Genomic DNA, 18300 nt, shown 5'->3' with positions numbered 1-18300 from the left:
TTGTGATCGAAAAGTAATTAAACGTTATATTTTTTATTGTTGTGGGCATATGTATAACTTAAAAAGAAGTACAGACCGCATGTTTTGTTGTGTACATCAGTGTAAATCACGAGCTTGCAAGGAACCTGAGTTATGCTTCAATCACATTCTTGGTTCGAAAAATATGGAACGAGATAGCAAAACGAAGAGGGTGGATTCGCGTATTTCGAATTGGAAAGAAAGTGGGACATTATATGAACGTGCTTTCTAAGCATTTAAAAAAAAAAAACTGATTACATTTTTTCTCGTAAGAAAAGTTTTCTTTATATATGCAAAATTTCTTTCTCGTGTATCGTACATATAAACGTGTATGTGTATTCTTCGAAAGTAAACATGCATATTAGTGTATTGAAGTATAAATCATTATAGCTCATTAATCTCTTAAATATTATTAATATACATATACAATTATGCTTTCATGCATATTTTACCTGCAGAAATTTAAATTGTGTTTCAGTTTATGTTAGAAATGATTTAAATGAAAATTTATAGAATGACACATATAAAAGTAAAAGTTAATTATTTTAACGTTAATGATGAACTTTGAATTTCATATTCTAGTAATGTTGAAATTTCTGTGTGTGAGTCATTTCCTGTTAAACTATTTAGAACTGTTTACAGTGGTTCAGGATAGTTAGCATAAAAAATTTCCAGTTCAGAAAATAGGTATGATGATCTAGTATGAGTAATAGTATAAAAAGTATTACAGATATCAAATCTTTTCCACTATAGAATAGCATGCACCAAACAATTTCTTATAAAATGGTATACATACCATTGTTACTCGCTGAGCACAGTTAAATGTTTTTTCTTGTCTTTTATAGCAGTGTTCGTTTTGAAGTAAGTATTAGTAATAAAAAGTTTTTAAAGTAGCTTAAAAAAATTTATCCATGGTGAAAATTAGCTAATGATGAAAGTATTTTTTCTCACTTGAAGTATCAAACGGCCACATGTATCTTTTTCGAGAAAATTTGTTGTTCTGTAATGTAAAACACCCAAGTATTTGTTCAGTGATAAATATTGATAGGGGAGAGACTTTTAAGTAATTTCATTTCTCAGCCATTATTCAAAATATGATTGCATATAACTAAATAACTTTGGAGTAAATTAAACAGCGTACACAGACATGTGTATACAGATATACAGGTTAGCAAATAAAAGCAAGGACAGTGGATTTGGATCAGTTCAGTAATTTATTAGATTGTTTGTGTATTCCTGTTTTATTTATAACAAGCTTTTATTTAGTAGAATAAGAATGTGTAGAACATTTAGTAGAATAAGAATAATACATGAATACACAGCCTTTTAGTTGCAAGAAATAAGATTTTGCATAGTTATTTAAAGATGCAACCATATTTATTATCTCAAACATATTCTATCTTAATTGTATTTCTGGGGCAAATATGCATTAATTCTCTTACCTCTTGTCATTATAAAAATTTGATTTTATTGCGTTGCTTATATGTTCGTAACTAGAATTGGTGTCGATTTTATGCAGTGTTGATACCTGTAACTATAAGCCTCATCGAAAATATATGCATATTGGATGCCTCATCAATGCTAAGAAGATTTAGCGATTTTTTTTTTTTTTTACTGGCACAATCTCAAAATTTTCATTGCCAGTATGTAATTGTTTGCATACACCACTTTTACTAAGAAAATTATAGTACATATAAAAAATGCTAAAGATAATAAAACCTTTGGTGACACCAGATATACATATTGATTTGATATTATCTGATAAACATTGTAAATGAATGAATAAATTTGTCATTAAAATATTTCGGAGGAGTAAAAATACATTAAATCATTAAATGAAGAGGCTAGATGAAATGTCCAGCTTCTACATTTAGTGCGACAGTAAAAAGTCTGAAAATAATATTAATTCTTTGGTAAAAATATCTTTATTTATACAAAATGTTGCAAATCAATCTTAAGTTATTTTTTAGAATGATATATAAAAATCTGCATGTGTATCGTGTATGCAGTGTCTTCTAGATGCATATTCGTGCAAAGCTGATGAACACTGGTAGTTCGGTCCAACTTTCGATCCCGGCGAACGTGCTGACTCCATAAGTGTTTTCTTGATTTTACACATGTGTATCGTTTAAGCACTATCTTCTGTATGCATACGTGAATAAAGCGCTAACTCTGGTAGTTTGGTCCATTTTCGAATCCCAGCAAGCGGGCTGACTGCATAGGTGTTCTTGTGATTTTCCGCATGTGTAACATGTTGGCAGTATCTTGTGAATGCATAACGTCAATAAAGCGGGTGCAGCCCGGGTAAAATCGCTGAATACTGGTAGTTCGGTCCAACTATTGATACGTAAATCAAGTGACCTAACGTGAATAAAGCGGGCGCTCCACGAAAGCATCCCTTCCCTCATGTAGCAGGCTTGCCCGCTAGTGATATATAAAACTGTCCCTCTCTAGCTACATCCCTGAAAGTAAGCATTCATTCAAATATTTAACAAATAGATTTGATCATATTTTATGCATCATGCAGACTACATTTCCAGCTCTTTCATTTAAGTGCAATTTATTTCCAATGTATGAAGATGAATACTGTACTAGCTTAGTCACTTATTTGTAATTTAGTTCAGTTTTTATATAAAAGTTAAAATTTACCAGGCAATTGCTTAAAAAAATAGTTTAATAGATGTTGCTGTAATTTAACACTTTTGATTTTAATGTTTTCAGAAATTTGCTAAATCAAGTTTATCTTCGTGTGACCTTGCATCAAAGGCACCGATAATAAATTTGTTTTGGCATTTAGTGCTAAAATTTTTAAAGAAAAACTTATTATTGATGTAAAAGAAGGAACAAATTATATTTATCTTGGTAATATGTCTTATGATATGCTTATTTACAGTGTCATGATATTGCAGTAACTTAACAGGCATTTCATATAACTTGTTTCTTAAGTTGCATAACCTGTTTTCATAACATTTTGTTATCAAATATATATAAAAGGTAAATTTCTAATGAAATATTCTTCATTTCACAGCAGTGTTATTTACCATGATATAACGTGTGTTCACATTTATTATACGGTTATGATCATTATTCATTATAGAGCTTTATATATTTGTTATATACATTTAATTTATATCATTATGTTTTACATGATTTTGCTTTTAGAATATATCACAATATATATTTCGAGTTGCTAATAGAACTACAGTGGTTCCCAAAGTGTTATATAAAATATTTTTTAAATGTAGTGAAACTTTATTTTTAAGAAATTAATAATCAAAAATTGACAAACGTTTTATCTCAAAAAAATGAAGATCTTCATTCTAAGAACTTAATTGGAGGCTATATGCCTTAAGGGAGGGATGCCTTTGTGGAGGACTTTATAAGGGAAACTGGCTCGTATACAAGTTACGCATGGGGAAGACCAAGGAAACACCCATGCAGCCAGCCTGTTCGCAGGATTCGAACCTCGGACCGAACTACCAGTGTTCAGCGGCGTTACCGCTCGGCCGCTGGTGGTCTTCACGGGCGGTAATTATGTGAATTAGGATGCTATCATACCACTCACCCAATGGCAAAAATATAGAAAAGGCAAAGTCAAAGGTTAAATTCTTTAATTCTAATCAGTATGCACTAGCAAAGTAAAGCACTGTGGTTTTACATAATTTCTGATTAAGCTATTGAAATGGTACAAACTGAAATAATTCTTGCATTTAAACTTGTATCCCAAATTAAGATTTAACTTGAAATTAATGTAGATAATTACTGAGAGAATTGAATTTTTATAGTGTACTTTACGTGAAATGAGATCACTTGGAGTCATGTGATGTGAACCGGCGAATCAGGATGTCTTACCATGAAAGCATAGTAAATTCTAAAATTAATGTCTTTTTGAAAATTTATTGGCTTTTTTACAAAATTTTAAATGACATTTAAATGTTTATACCTTTAAAATAAAAAATTCTTAGAACTAATATTTGTCTATATTTTTATGTGTATACTGTGTGTTGTCGCTAATAAAGTCTGCTTGGCGAGATTTGCGCTGGCGAAACGGAAAAGTACCAAAATTTGCATTCTATGAAATTGTACTTTTTAAATGATAAAATTTTAAAATCTACAATCTGAATATTAGAATATGGTTGGAAAATTACCATAAAATTTCTTGTTTCTACCAAAACGCTTTTAATATTCTGCGATGGAATGGGATAGTTCTTATGAAAATTATATTATGGTACTGGAAATGGCTTCTTGTTTGCTTAAAAATTATAACCAGATAGTGAAGCTCTTACAAAAAATTTTATCTGATTAATATAATTTATGCCTTTTTTATAATGAAATGGCTGTTGTATATAATGATTGTAGTTGTTTAAGAGGTATGTTATATTTTCCCATGAAACCATTATGGCATACTAAAATTCATTTGATAAGTTTAATTTATTTTTGGCTGTTGGGTATTATATTTAAATGCATTATGGTATACTGATGATTATCGTCAAACTCCTAATATTTTTACTCTACTTTCGACCATTTTTGGCTAACAAAAACTGATAGCAATATACATTAGCCCCAATAATGGATAAGCATGATATCAAAACGTACTCATAAATTCTCGGTGGTTTCATATAACACTGAGAAATCCTTAATAAACCACTTTTATCTGTTGATTATCTAACCAAATAAATAGCATCTGTTCCTCCCAAATTTCCACAAATAATTTTTCAAGCTTTTTTTATATGCTATATCTCTATAGTTTCTGTTGATCATGTAATTTAAATATCTGTTACAATAATTTTTGAAAGGACTATATTTCCATCAATCTTCTTGACTGACAAAAAAATATGTAGATAATGTGTGGAGTTATTATAGCATAGGGAAAAACATGACACCAATTTTACAACAAATCTGGGCTAATCTTTGGAATATGGTAACAGGTAGTTTTGCGACATTTTGGTAAGGCGTTAAAGGTTACTAGTAGGACTTTAGCAGTGTACATGGATACAGTCAAGAGTGTGCGCAATGCCATTTTTGTGCAATTCTAGGATGTTTTTTTAAGTGAAAATAGGTCGACGTGTACATGGACGATACCGTGTATGTGCAATTCGTAAAAACGCGGCAAGCAGTGGGCGATTCTGCCCTTTGTCCCAATTTCGCACCTAATCTTCGTCATGATTAAGCACTTTTATTCCATAAAAGTTCTAGCATAAGTGTAATTCGGCTAGAAGATTGTTGGAAAAAAATGTTGGAAATGTTGAGTAAAAAAAAAACATGCCTTTACTTCTTGAAAACAAAATGGCGTCCAAACAAAAACTAGCAGGTTGCTGTAGCAGGGTTGGTCGCCAAATTTTAGCCAAAAAATCACCAAGTTACCATAATCCAAAGATTAACCCAAATCTTAAATTTTGTTTTGTGACTCTTTGGTTAAACTAAATGCTATAATTTATTTAGGATGAAATAATTCTTTGGCATAATGTAATTCATATCATCTATGTTGCTACAATTCTGTTTCAATACAAGACCATCATATCAGTGTAAGATTTCCCATGTGGAGACTTGGTTTCTAATCTTTGTGTAATATAATACAGAGAAGCTCGTACTGTGAATTCGTAAGTATAATTTATTCTTCTATTAGATTGGAATGGACTCGGTGTTTTCACATAGAATGTTTCATATTCAAAGTGTTAGTTCGGTGTTTCATATTCAAAGATGTTGAAGTTCATACAATGTAATTAATTAATAGACTTATCACACAGACTTTTTTAATAGACTTATTCTTGAATTTTTGGCTCAGATATAAAGTTATTAATTAAAAACAGCATTAGAAAAGCAAAACTGAATAAAAGAACACTTCCTTTATTTTTAAAATTGATATATTTAAATGCTTTTGTTCATATAAAAACAACAATAAACACATTTCTAAATAAAAAGATTATTAAGAAAATTTGGAACATTTATAAAGGTTTGCAAGGACAACATGATCGATTTTGTTATAAATCACATGGTTTTGACATGTTTTGAGTATGCTGCTGCCAGCTTGGTAGAAGCCTGGTGATCCTGTTATGAACAAATCTTAACAGATAAAGATATAACATGTGAATATAGAATCTAAAGAAAAGGTAAGGTTAGATTAGGCTATTTGAATATGGCTAAGCACATCGGTTATCAGCCTGAAGAAGAATGCTTTTATGAAGAACTTTATAGGGAAAACTGGTTCGTATTCACAAAACACATGCAAAAAAATAAAAACTGCACAGCCAGCTTGTTCACCAGGATTTGAGCTGAGATTAAACTACCAGTAGTGAGTTGTTTAAACCACTTGTAGGACAAAACTAATGAAAATGCTTGTAATATCATGTAATCAAAAGTTAACTGCATGTTATATGCCACAATTGCTTTCTCAAGTACTGAGGTAGGTTATACTTAATCTGCTTTTTTTTTTTTTCTTTTGAAATGTTTGGTCATGGTATTATTCATTGCATGTATTTTCTATAATACATACAGAATATTAATAGTTCTATAACAAGTGTCTTTTTTTCATTTTTAAGTGCTTTGCTTGTTGATATTCTCAAAATTGCATTTGATGATTAGTGCTATCATGTGTATAATAAATACAATAGATGCATATAATAGATCAATATATTTTTAGTATACATATAATGATTCAATATCATTTTTATGGGGAAAAAAAGACACTTTTGACTGCACAGATTTTCTAGAAATCCCAAGTAAAACACATATGAAATCATTTGTTTATAATCAGTGAACGTTAAAATCAGCTACCTGTCACAATACAATAAAACAGCGACACAATTTCCTACAACAGCCAGCAGTTCCTCCTTTACATGAACAAGAATTTTTTTTTTAAAATTTTTATTTGTCCTTTTTGAACAATGAAATGTCCTTAGATTTCATGCGATCAGGACGCTATAGAACTTATCCTTAAATAGAAAGCCAAAACTTGTACATTGGATTTCAAGTAAAATTCCGTGCATTACCAAACGATCAGCTTTTGAAAATGCTCTCTGCTTCAGTAATACAGCGAGAATTTACGCCTCCTTGAACAAAATCAAACATTTCGGAAGAGCTAAGTAACTCCATTTTTGAATGTACGAAGTCAGATCACAAATCAAAATACCGAGTTTTATCCGCCATACTAATGTGTGAAAGCGCCATCTATAGGTGAATTGAATCGCGGATATTTTACAACTGTTTTATTAATTAACTAAGGCAAGTGGTGTATTTAAACTTTTCCGGTAGCAGAATTAATCCTTATAACAATGCCTTTTGTGATAAAGACTATTTTACCAAAAGGATGTGATTTTGCAAGCTGTGCAAATGATTGAGACTGGATAGCTTAATTATTATTGTTATTTTAAAAACATTTTTCATGTCTAAAAGTTAAGCTGCTATAACGTCTTACCTAGTTCTTCAAAAGCTGTCAAATTTACTTTTTCCTTGCCATTTGGATAATAACGAGCCATTAGGATTTCTCAAACCAGCAACACACACACACACACACACCAAAAAAAAAAAAAAAAAAAAAAAAAAAAAAAAAAACCCGCCGATTTTGGGGGAGCGGAACTACATCTTGACACTCGAGAATAAAATACGATCTGTGTGTGTGTGAAAAGCCAGATTCAGTTTAATCAAATAATTTTAATATTTTGAGGAAAATTTGTTGTTTCATTAGCAGTTGATTTAACGAAAACTATAACTTTTTGTAAATTCATAACATGATTTTGCTATATTCAGTATTAGTGTATTTATTAAGAAAATTACTCCAGTCAAAAGTGTGGGTTATATCGGTGTTCAAGAACGAACGTAATTGATTTTCCGATAGTAGTAGGTGTAGTGTTAATGTTTCAAAGAAACATCTTTGGAAAAGACTACTGATAGTTGAGTTCTTTCAATACCAGTTGGTTCTTTTTTTTTATTCCAAAGTGGAGTTGAAGCGCTACCTTGTGATAAATGTCTTACTTACGTTCAGACATTGTTCTACTCAACTCTGCATATGTAAAAGCGTGCGATTCTCAATCTTGGTGCACGTTTCGTTCGATTCAAGTCCTGTGCAGGTAAATTCTTCTTTTTCATTGAGGTGAATGCGAAATAATGATATTTTTAATTAAGGGAATGTGATTAATTTTGTCTGAGTAATATTGCTTTGTAATATGCATGTATTTTTTCAAGATGATTGTGGATTCGATAATATGCTTGTAAAGTTTTGTTACGAACGTTTCTAATTTTGTTTAATATTGAGAGTTTTAAGTTATACTTGCTTAAATATTGTAATATGTAAAATTTTAAGCTGATCCTAATTGGAAAAGGAAAAAAAAGAGTTGTATGAACTTCACAGTTGATGCATGTGATGAAAATTTGTTTATATGAGTACGTGATTAAAATATGAACTCTCTCTTCCTGATGCACATTGTGATGTTTGTTGAGCATTTCTGTATTTAATATGATATATAAAACCTTAGTTCTGCTCAAATGTTTTCATCCGTTATTCTAATTAGCATATTTTCAGCTCTGTGTAAAGTTAGTGTGTGCTATATGGTGGAAAATTCAGTATAGTTATATTTTTTGATGGGATATTTTATTTTTAAGATATAAAAATCCTAGATTAGTTGTAAGTTCTTTGCTGCCTATGAAGATTATTTCAACTTTCCTCTTTCCATTGAACATTTATTTGTCTCATGTATGTGTATGAACATAAATGTTTTATATTTAGGTATGTCTCAAGTAAAATCTTTGCCACAGAGCAAGGAAGCACTTCTAAAGTCATACAACAAAAGATTAAAGGATGACATTAAATCAATGGTAGATAATTTCACTGAAATCGTTAAACTTGCTCGACCTACTCATGAAGATGACAAAGGCAATGTTATTCGCCCTCTTGCAACTTCTCAAGATCAGTGTGAAATGCATGTTAGAGCAGCAAACATAGTATGTTAACTTTCTGTTGTTTTTTAATCATTCGTTTAAAAAATTATATTAACATATTGATATGTTTTTTTGTTTTGTGTTACAAAGTGATTTTTTTGGTAGCTATGCATGTGTTTATGATTTATGATTGTGATTTTATTATGTGTTTGTAAAGTTTTGTTACAAACTTTTCTAATTTTGAATAAAAGTTAGTAGATAAAAATGATTTTAAGACTTATTAGGTTATACTTGCTTAAGTATTGTGATATGTGAAATTTTAAGCTTATCCTAAGTGGAGAAGGAAATAATATTTGTATAAACTTTGCAGTTGGTGCGTATGATGAAAATTTGTATATATGAGTACATGATTAAAAAATGCTCTCTTCCTGATGCACAATGTTAAGCTTCCCAAGTACTTTTATGTTTAATGTTCCAATATGGTGTATAAATTGAATCATAATATATTTATTTGTTTTATTGTTGTCTCCATTTTCTTGCAATTTTTCAGTGCAGCTGATAGTATTTACTTTGTTTTTGCATTCTAACATATTTTTTGTATTTGGTCAAAAGTGTGTTAAGGTACAAAAAAATCTTGGGTAAACCCGAAACAAATTAAAACAATGCTTTGACTAAATTATTTTAAGCATTTTAGAAAGTAGACATCCCCCAAAATGTCGCAAAAATAGGTAAAACAGTTAAATTTATTGAATGCAAATTTGATAAATTTTTTAGATCTTTAAATTCATATTTATAGCAAGTTGACAAATAATATTAACATGCTAACATCAAGTGAAAATTCTGTTTAAAGAACAAAACATCCTTTTAAAGAAATTTTTCCTTAATTATTTGCACATTGTGTGTATGGTTGTTTTCTTTAACACACAAACTCGGCATTGTGCACTGGCCATTATCACAATTGTTCAGAAATAGTAAACTTCAGTATGAACTCCAGCAAAACACTTAACATAATGATAGTAATTCTGTCTTCACTGTTTAAAGGTTGAATGAAATCATTGGAAACCTGTACGTTTACTTCCTAAATGACAAAATAGCACTTTTGTGTTAAAAGAAGCAGTTTGAAGCATTATCAGCTGTTAAGATGTGCATCTGTCTTGTCTTACTGAAAAATTTTCATTGCGTTTCATAGTTCTTCAAATTGTTTGTAAACTTATTTATGAAGTGATTGTCATAATGATGATAAGTATTCTGCCAAATGATTTAGTAATGATATTAAATCATGCCCGTACTTACTGAATGATATGTTAATATTTTTATGAAATGTATTTCGTTTGATCATGTAGGCAATTTTGTTGTTTTAATGCTTTTTATATCAAGACTGGTCCTAATGCTAAAATTTTTCTGCCATGTGATTTTTCAGTGAAATCGTTTCAAGCCTGTATATTTACTTGCTGAATGACAAGGTAGCATTTACTTTAATTTTAAGGTATATGCATTATCATTTGGTTTTGACAGGTACATTTACATGCAAGTTAATAAGTTTTATTTTCTTCTGTCACAAGTGTTGGTGGGCTTTTATGTGGTGGTTATTGTTATAATAAGCATTTTGCTATATTGTGTTAGTAATGAATTGCCATACTGAATGACATGCTAGTTTTTTTAATAGAATAAACTAGCAACTTGATGTTTGTATATACACTGCTGCCCATTAAGATTGCAATACCGTGAAGAAAAGCAAAAAAAAAAAAAAGTATATTTACTCTGCATATATGTTATAGCGTGAAGACAAAATGTTCAAATTTGTAAGCAGTCTGGGAGTGTACGGAGATGCGAAATTATCAGAAACATCTGGCGCCTAAAACTGCCCTTACCTGGTTAGGCATTAAGTTGAACTGGGGCCTGAATGACAGAGCAACTCCTTCCATGCTGCTTTATTGTCTATATTAGTTGGAGAGGAGCGGCAGGCCTGTCTGTCAGCAACCGAATTACCAGATGTGTTCAATAGGTGACATATCTGGAGACTGCAGGCCAGTACAGCAATCATTAAGCCCTGTGTATCAAGGAAGGTCAAAACATGACGTGCAACATGTAGACGTGCATTATTTTATTTTTGGTAGATGGCATTTGGCAGGCTTCAAAGATGGGGCACCACCACTAGATGTAAGGTGTTAGAAATGTACCGATCCACGTTCAAATCACTGTCGATCCGAACTAGAGATGTATGTGTTGTGTGCCTAAGGGCTGCCCAAACCATCCACCTGGTGCACGGTCCCTATGCCGATACTGAATGCAAGCAGGCGACATGCAGTCTTTTTGGAGCCTCTAGGCACTTATACAGCCATCAGAATATTGCACACAGAACTGGGATTTGTCTCAAAAGACGACATTGTGCTACTCCTGTATCGAGCTTTGTCGTTTGCTGCGTTGTCAAGGGAAGGCAAAGTAGTAATCGCTGTGCTGATAGTTCATGTTGCTGCTAACATTGACACACCCTACAAGTGGATACTGAGCATGCTGCAAACATGCCTATTTCCTGACTAATGGTTCATGATGTAGTTGTGCAATTTTGCAGGGCTGACCTCGTAATATATCTCTCCTCTTGGGGATATGCCCGAGAGGAGAGATATATTACGAGTCTAGACTCGTAATATATCTTCTAAAGTCATGAGAAGGTGTTGAGATCCTGCATACTGTTCCATATGACCTCAGTAAGCCATTGATTCCATATTTGCATGTCGACCAGTGGAACAGGCGATATCATGGAACAATAATCCACTCTCTCGATAAGCGACAATCTTGCTTGCATCAAATTCCGACACTTGTCAAGGCATAACACAATATTCTGGAAAAACTTTGACTTTACAAAATGCTTTGTGGTGAAAAATCCACTACACAAGGTTTCTTTTATGCTTCAGATGTCGTTTCTCCCTCCTGCATTGTGTAAATGTGCTACAGTACTGATCATTTGCATATCCCAACCTCTTCTTCCTTTCACGTGATTTTGACGTTCATCAGATCATATCTTTCTAGTGCTGTAGTTTTAATGGCCAGCAGTGTATTTAGAATAAAACTGTTGATTTCAAAGACATTTGAACACGGTTGGCTCTTGTTCAGGAGCTGAAAAAAAAAATCTGGTATTCCTGTGAAGCATATATTTGTTGATCATGTTCACATTTTTAGTTTTTGCAGTTTTTAACTTTTAAATTTTTCTGTCCTGATTTATATCAGCGAGATCTTTTCATGCCCGTATACCTGAATGATAAGGTAGCATTCTTGTCTTAAGCTGAGATTGAAGTATGCTGTATATGCTGAATGAAAAGCTATTATTTTTTTGTTCTTGTGCTTTACTTACATAATAAATAGTCATAAATGATGAATTTTTTCTGCCATATGATTTTTTAATGAAATCATTTTAAGCTCGCTATGCGCTTGTTGAATGACTACGTAACATTTTGAAACTATGCTTTTAAGGTATGTTTTTTTTAAATGTGCATTTACATCTTTCCTCATGAAACTTTTGAATTTTTCCTAACCATATTATTCGTAGGTTTTGTTTCTCGTGGTTACTGCTATAATAAGCATTCTGTGATATGATTTAACTGTGCAGAATGACATTCTAATATTTTTTTAATTGGGTAAAGCAGCAATACAATTGTGCTGTAGATTTTGAAATGTATCAGTTTTGTGGGCATTCAGTCTTGGGCCCCTCTTATTCAGGAGTAAAGACAATTCTAGTATTACTGTGAAGAATATCTTGGCAGATCGTGTTACTAGCATAACAGCAGCAAAAACATTTACAATGGCCCGTATACAGTACAAAGTCCGTAATCTGCACGTCCATTATCCGGAATGATCTATAATCCGGACCTCAAAGCCACAAACATATGCATGCGCGTAAAGCATTTACCCTCGCGCTTCCGATAGTGAAGAAAGTGACAGAGAGGTTATTGAAAACGAAAAAATTTCGATTGACAAGTTAGTCGGTATTCTCGATACAGCAATTACAAGACTTGAACAGAGGAACTTTGTAACTGAACAAGAAATTATGTCTGTTTATAGAATTGAAGAGAAAGTATTAGCATAAAAAACGAAGCAACTTGCATTGATAGAAATGTTTAATAAAGAAAATAAATATTAAGCTGTTTTTGTAAATTTTGATATCCTTTAAATCATAATTGCTCTTTATTTTATAAATTATGGTTTCATATTTTAATTATATGATTTCTGCATGCCATCTTCCCAGATTTAAATTGATCTACAATCTGGAATCGACGAGTCCTTATTATGGACTTTGTACTGTATTTACTTAATGACAAAATGGCATTTTTGTGTTAAAAAAGCACAACTCGCAGCATTATCAGGTGTTTAGATATGTGTTTGTCTTGCCATACTGAACTATATTTTCGTAGTTCTTCAAAAATAAGTACTTGTAATGTTTATGTGGTGATTGTCATGATGATGATAAGTATTCTGCCAAATGATTTAATAGTGATATTAAATTATGCCCGTACTTACTGAATGACATGCTAATATTCAGGGCTGTGGAGACTGTAAGACTCCTGGAATTTCAGACTCAGACTCTCTCATACACAGTCAAAAGTCGTTAATCCGGACTCGTCGGGACTTCGATTACGGATTATAGATCATCAGTTTAAATCTGGTAAGATGGCATGCAGAAATTACAAAATAAAAAATATAAAACCGTAATTTATGAAATAAAGAACAATTATGATCTAAAGGGTATCAAAATTTTCAAAAAAAAAGCTCATTATTTATTTGTATTTTATGAAACATTTCTTTCAATGTAAGTTGTTTAAGTTGCTTCTTTTTATGTGATAATACTTTCTCTTTAATTCTATAAACAGACATAATTTCTTCTTCAGTTACAAAGTTCCGCTGTTCAAGTCCTATAATTGCTGTGTCGAGAATATCGACTAATTTGTCAATCAAAATTTTTTCGTTTTCAATAACCTGTGTTACTTTCTTCACTATCGGAAGCGAATTATAATGATGAGGAATATGATTTAAATCATATCAAAGAGGGAGTACATCGAGATGGAATACTACATTTAGTAAGGAATTATAAGCTAAATAAAATAAAAACATCTGCCCTGAAGATAAGGATAGTGCTGACAGATCAACTTCCAATTCACTGCGTGCCGCGGCGCAGAACAGAGTGAATTTGATAAACAGATTTTGAAATGGTTACAGAAACGAAGGATATGCCTTTATCTATTTTTTGCAGCAATTCCACTTTTTGTTTAATGGACTTCGAAACATACTTTCGCTTTGTAGATCCTTTAAATATTAGTAAATATGTATCGGAAGTTCTATTTGACATAATCAAAAGTTCAAGCTTACTTTTATAAAATTGCTCTAACAGTCTGCAAAAAATAACAAGCCGGATCCAATTCGAAGATTAGGAACAACGCAATCTGCGACATTAACTGAATTAGGTAATTTTAGCTTAGCTTTAACTGAATTAAATAATTTTAGCTTATACCGTCCATTATACATTAAACGCGCATGCATAAACGTATTATGCGCACACGCATATTCGCAGCCGTAAAGGTCTTAACGCATGAGCGGAAAGTTTGTAGCTTTGAGGTCCGGATTATAGGTGTCCGAATTAATGACTTTTGACTGTATATGTGTAAACATTTAGACATGGGTTACAGCTTATTTTTTTAATACAAAAGAAGTAATAGATGCTTCAGGAAAAAATGTCAGGTCTTGTAGTACTGCATTATTTTTGTAGTTCTTCAGAAATAAGTATTTGTAATGCTTATGTGGTGATTGTCATGATGATGATAAGTATTCTGCCATATGATTTAATAATGATATTAAATTATGCCCGTAATTACTGAATGACATGCTAATATTCAGGGCTGTGGAATGTTTAATGACTCCGACTCTCTTATATATATGTGTAAACATATACATATGGGTTACAGCTTATTTTTTTTAATACAAAAGAAGTAATAGATGCTTCAGGAAAAAATGTCAGGTCTTGCAGTACTGCACTATTTTTGTAGTTCTTCAGAAATAAGTATTTGTAATGCTTATGTGGTGATTGTCATGATGATGATAAGTATTCTGCCATATGATTTAATAATGATATTAAATTATGCCCGTAATTACTGAATGACATGCTAATATTCAGGGCTGTGGAATGTTTAATGACTGACTCTCTCATATATATGTGTAAACATATACATATGGGTTACAGCTTATTTTTTTAATATAAAAGAAGTAATAGATGCTACAGGAAAAAATGTCAGGTCTTGAACTATATGTGTAGTTCTTCAAAAATAAGTATTTGGCATGTTTATGTGGTGATTGTCATAATGATGATAAATATTCTGCCATATGATTTAATAATGATATGAAATTATGCCCGTACTTACTGAATGACATGCTAATATTCAGATCTGTGGAGTGGGTAGGGAAAATGAGACTCCTGGAGTTTTGACTCCCTCATATATATGTGTAAGCATATACACATGGGTTACAGCTTTTTTTTTTAATATGAAAGTAATAGGTATTAGTTAGTAACTGCCATTAGTTATTTCTAAGAAACAGTATTGATTCGGCAAGATCTTTGTTGAAGGGCCATAGATCTGATTTGATTAACTTCAGAGCTGAGAAGAGTCTTGCCACACTAATTTGAGTAGGAGGAAGAGCTGTTACTGTTAAAACTACTACTTGAACTTTTCAGGATAGATTTTTGTAAGTTCTAAAAGAGGTCTTGCAAGTGCAATCATATTTCTCTATTTCTTCAAAGGCTGTGTAGAAATCTTGTTTGTATTTTATCATTTTTATATCTAAAGGCTTTTGGTTCTTTATTTTCATTCGCTTTACCTTAACCTTTTCAATATAATCCAAAAATATTTCTCAAAATCTTAATTCATCACTGGAAGAGGATGATAGAGACTCGGGACTCGGTTGCAATACCTGCAGTTTGACTGTCCTGTTTCAAATTCTCCAGTTCTGAGAATAATTTCATTCTTAATGAAAGTTCATAGGTGGCTTTCTTTGTCTTTTTAATTTGTTCGTCATCCAAGAAAATTCGGTTTTCCTGATCTACATATATTGAATCCAGCAAGATCTCATTATCTAGCAAATTAGTTTCTCTTTTCTTTGAAAAAAAAGATTCCTTCTGCAATAAACCCTCCATTACGGAAAGAACAAGAGAACAAAGTTCCTCCATTACAGAAAGAGTTTCCAATTCTGCAAGATTATTCCACTGGTCTTTCTGTTAGTGAAACATTAGGGTTGTCTACATCTTCTAAAAAAGTTCTTAATTCTAAAAACCTCATTATCATCAAATATGATCTTTATCATCCTTATCGTGTTGCTTGATCAATAGTTGCTCCTTTTCCTGCTCGCTTCCTAAGACAGTGGCGTAGCAAGCATAACTGCCGCCCGGGGCAAAATACCTTTTTGGAGCCCCCCCCCCACACACAGAAAACTTTCAGTATATAATGTATAAAATATATTCGTAATAAGAAAATAATGCAAATAATAATAAAATGCTGAATCTGCCATAAAATACTCAAAAATATATTAAGAATAGGCACTACCTAACTACACTAGACTTGGGTTCGGAAATGCATCTGTGTCTGCAAAAAAAATCAGACATACGATGATCTAGAACTAGTTAAAAAGCTGTTATTTATTTTACATATTTGTATAAGTGTTTTTAAAAAGTACAACTTTTAAACAATTAAAAGTTTAATATACATTATAGATAAATATATATGTGGCAACTTGCCTACTACAACTCAACTCTGCCAGTCTGGTAACCCATAGCAACCAAAAACAAAATAATATTTATTCTATTCAATTGTTATAATTATTTAACGATCTGTCTCAAAAAATTGTACTACCATAATTGGTGACCCGTATTTATTACGAATAGCAATCTTCAATATTGCACGAATATGGAGTTTATATGTCAAAATTCTGAGCACCAGTAAGTTATCCAGTGTGATGAGATGCAAGTAAGACATTTCACCTGTGATTTCAAGCGTTGTGCCGCATTTCGATGAGTCAACATATTTCTGTCATAATTTCAGCGGATATATGTATCGCCTGCTGCATTTGAGCCTCCAACTTCTCTGATTTCAAGGCGCGAACGGGCTGGCTGCATGGGCGTTTTCGTGGTTTTCCCCATGTGTAACGTGTATACGAGCCAGTTTCCCTTAGAAAGTCCTCCACGAAGGCATCCCTCCTCTTAGGCAGATAGCCCTAGTGTGCTTTGCCATAATTAAATACACCAAACACACAACACTCTCTGATTTCAAGTACCAAGAAACTGTGTCACTATATACATATTGATTATTTTTCTATACATATTATTACTGTGCATATTTGATTGATCTAAAATGGTTGACAACGTGTGCTGCTTCACAATTGGGGCGAGTGGCAGTTAAGCCACCGCCTTTTTGTCCCCGAGACCCATCGTTATGGTTCATTCAATTGGATGCGCAGTTTAAATTGAGTTACATTACTGCCGACGAAACTCAATTTTATACAGCGATCGCCGCGTTAGAATCAGAGGTACTGCAAACAGCTCGTGAAATAATTTTGAATCCACCGGCGACGGACAAATACAAATCTTTAAAAAAAATTAATTTCTGTTTATGAAGAATTCGAGGCAGTTAAAATCAAGCAGCTGTTGCACGATTTACAGTTGAGTGATATAAGGCCTTCTTAGTTGCTGTCTAAAATGTCGGACTTAGTCGCCGTAACCTAACGGATAACATTCTTAAAACATTATGGATGAATAGACTCCCACCTAACATGCAAATCATTTTAGCGGCCAGTAGCGAGCCACTTAAAAATCTTCCCGAAATAGCTGATAAAATTCACGAACTGGCCATTCCTGCGCAAATACACGCAGTGCAGGCTCCTGGTCCAGGTATTATGGCGTTAGAGGCTCAAATTGATGATTTGTGCAAACAGGTTGCTCAGTTAGTAGCCATCCAAGCTGAACCTTTTCACCGCAACCTCTCCACATCACTAGTCGAAATACACGTTCTAACCCACAAAGGAAACGTTATGAAAGCCCTCCTCCGGGTATTTCTTTTTTACCACCACAAATTTGGAAACAAGGCAAACAAATGGCACCCACCGTGTGACCCACCGTGCCAGCAAATGCCACCCACCGTGACCAGGAAAACGAGAAGGGCCGTTGCTCGAAGTCATGAATGACAGGGGCCGGAATTTTGCGCGCCTTTCTGTCATCGAAAAGAATTCGGGCTTAAGGTTTCTTGTAGGCACCAGGGCTGATGTTTCTGTCGTTCCACCACATTTTCACGAACAAAAGCGCCTTATGAAGTTACAGCTTTATATAGCAAATGGAACTTCTATTCATACTTCTGGTGAACGCCTGATATCTGTTGA

The 18300-nt window shown here is 32.6% G+C and overlaps 1 protein-coding gene across 2 annotated transcripts in view; it reads left to right on the top strand.

The window, feature by feature from the left end:
• Positions 1-7984: 7984 nt before the first annotated feature.
• The window catches only part of MED22 (Mediator complex subunit 22), a 29380-nt gene continuing 19064 nt past the window's right edge, over positions 7985-18300 (top strand). Inside the window, exons 1-2 of one of the 2 annotated variants that reach the window (XM_035368756.2) lie at positions 7985-8084; positions 8741-8955. In XM_035368756.2, the coding sequence (XP_035224647.2) occupies positions 8743-8955 (213 nt within the window). In that variant the 5' untranslated portion in view covers positions 7985-8084; positions 8741-8742. Of the gene's footprint in view, positions 8108-8740; positions 8956-18300 lie in introns of both variants that reach the window. The other variant, XM_035368757.2, reaches the window with a different exon arrangement.

Source organism: Stegodyphus dumicola, chromosome 9, assembly GCF_044657685.1.
Source record: "Stegodyphus dumicola isolate Sdum_Otavi_A_Nest chromosome 9, ASM4465768v1".
NCBI classification, from domain to species: Eukaryota; Metazoa; Arthropoda; class Arachnida; order Araneae; family Eresidae; genus Stegodyphus; species Stegodyphus dumicola.
The sequence above is the reverse complement of the archived record's forward strand: the minus strand, read 5'-3'. Positions and strand labels throughout refer to the sequence as shown.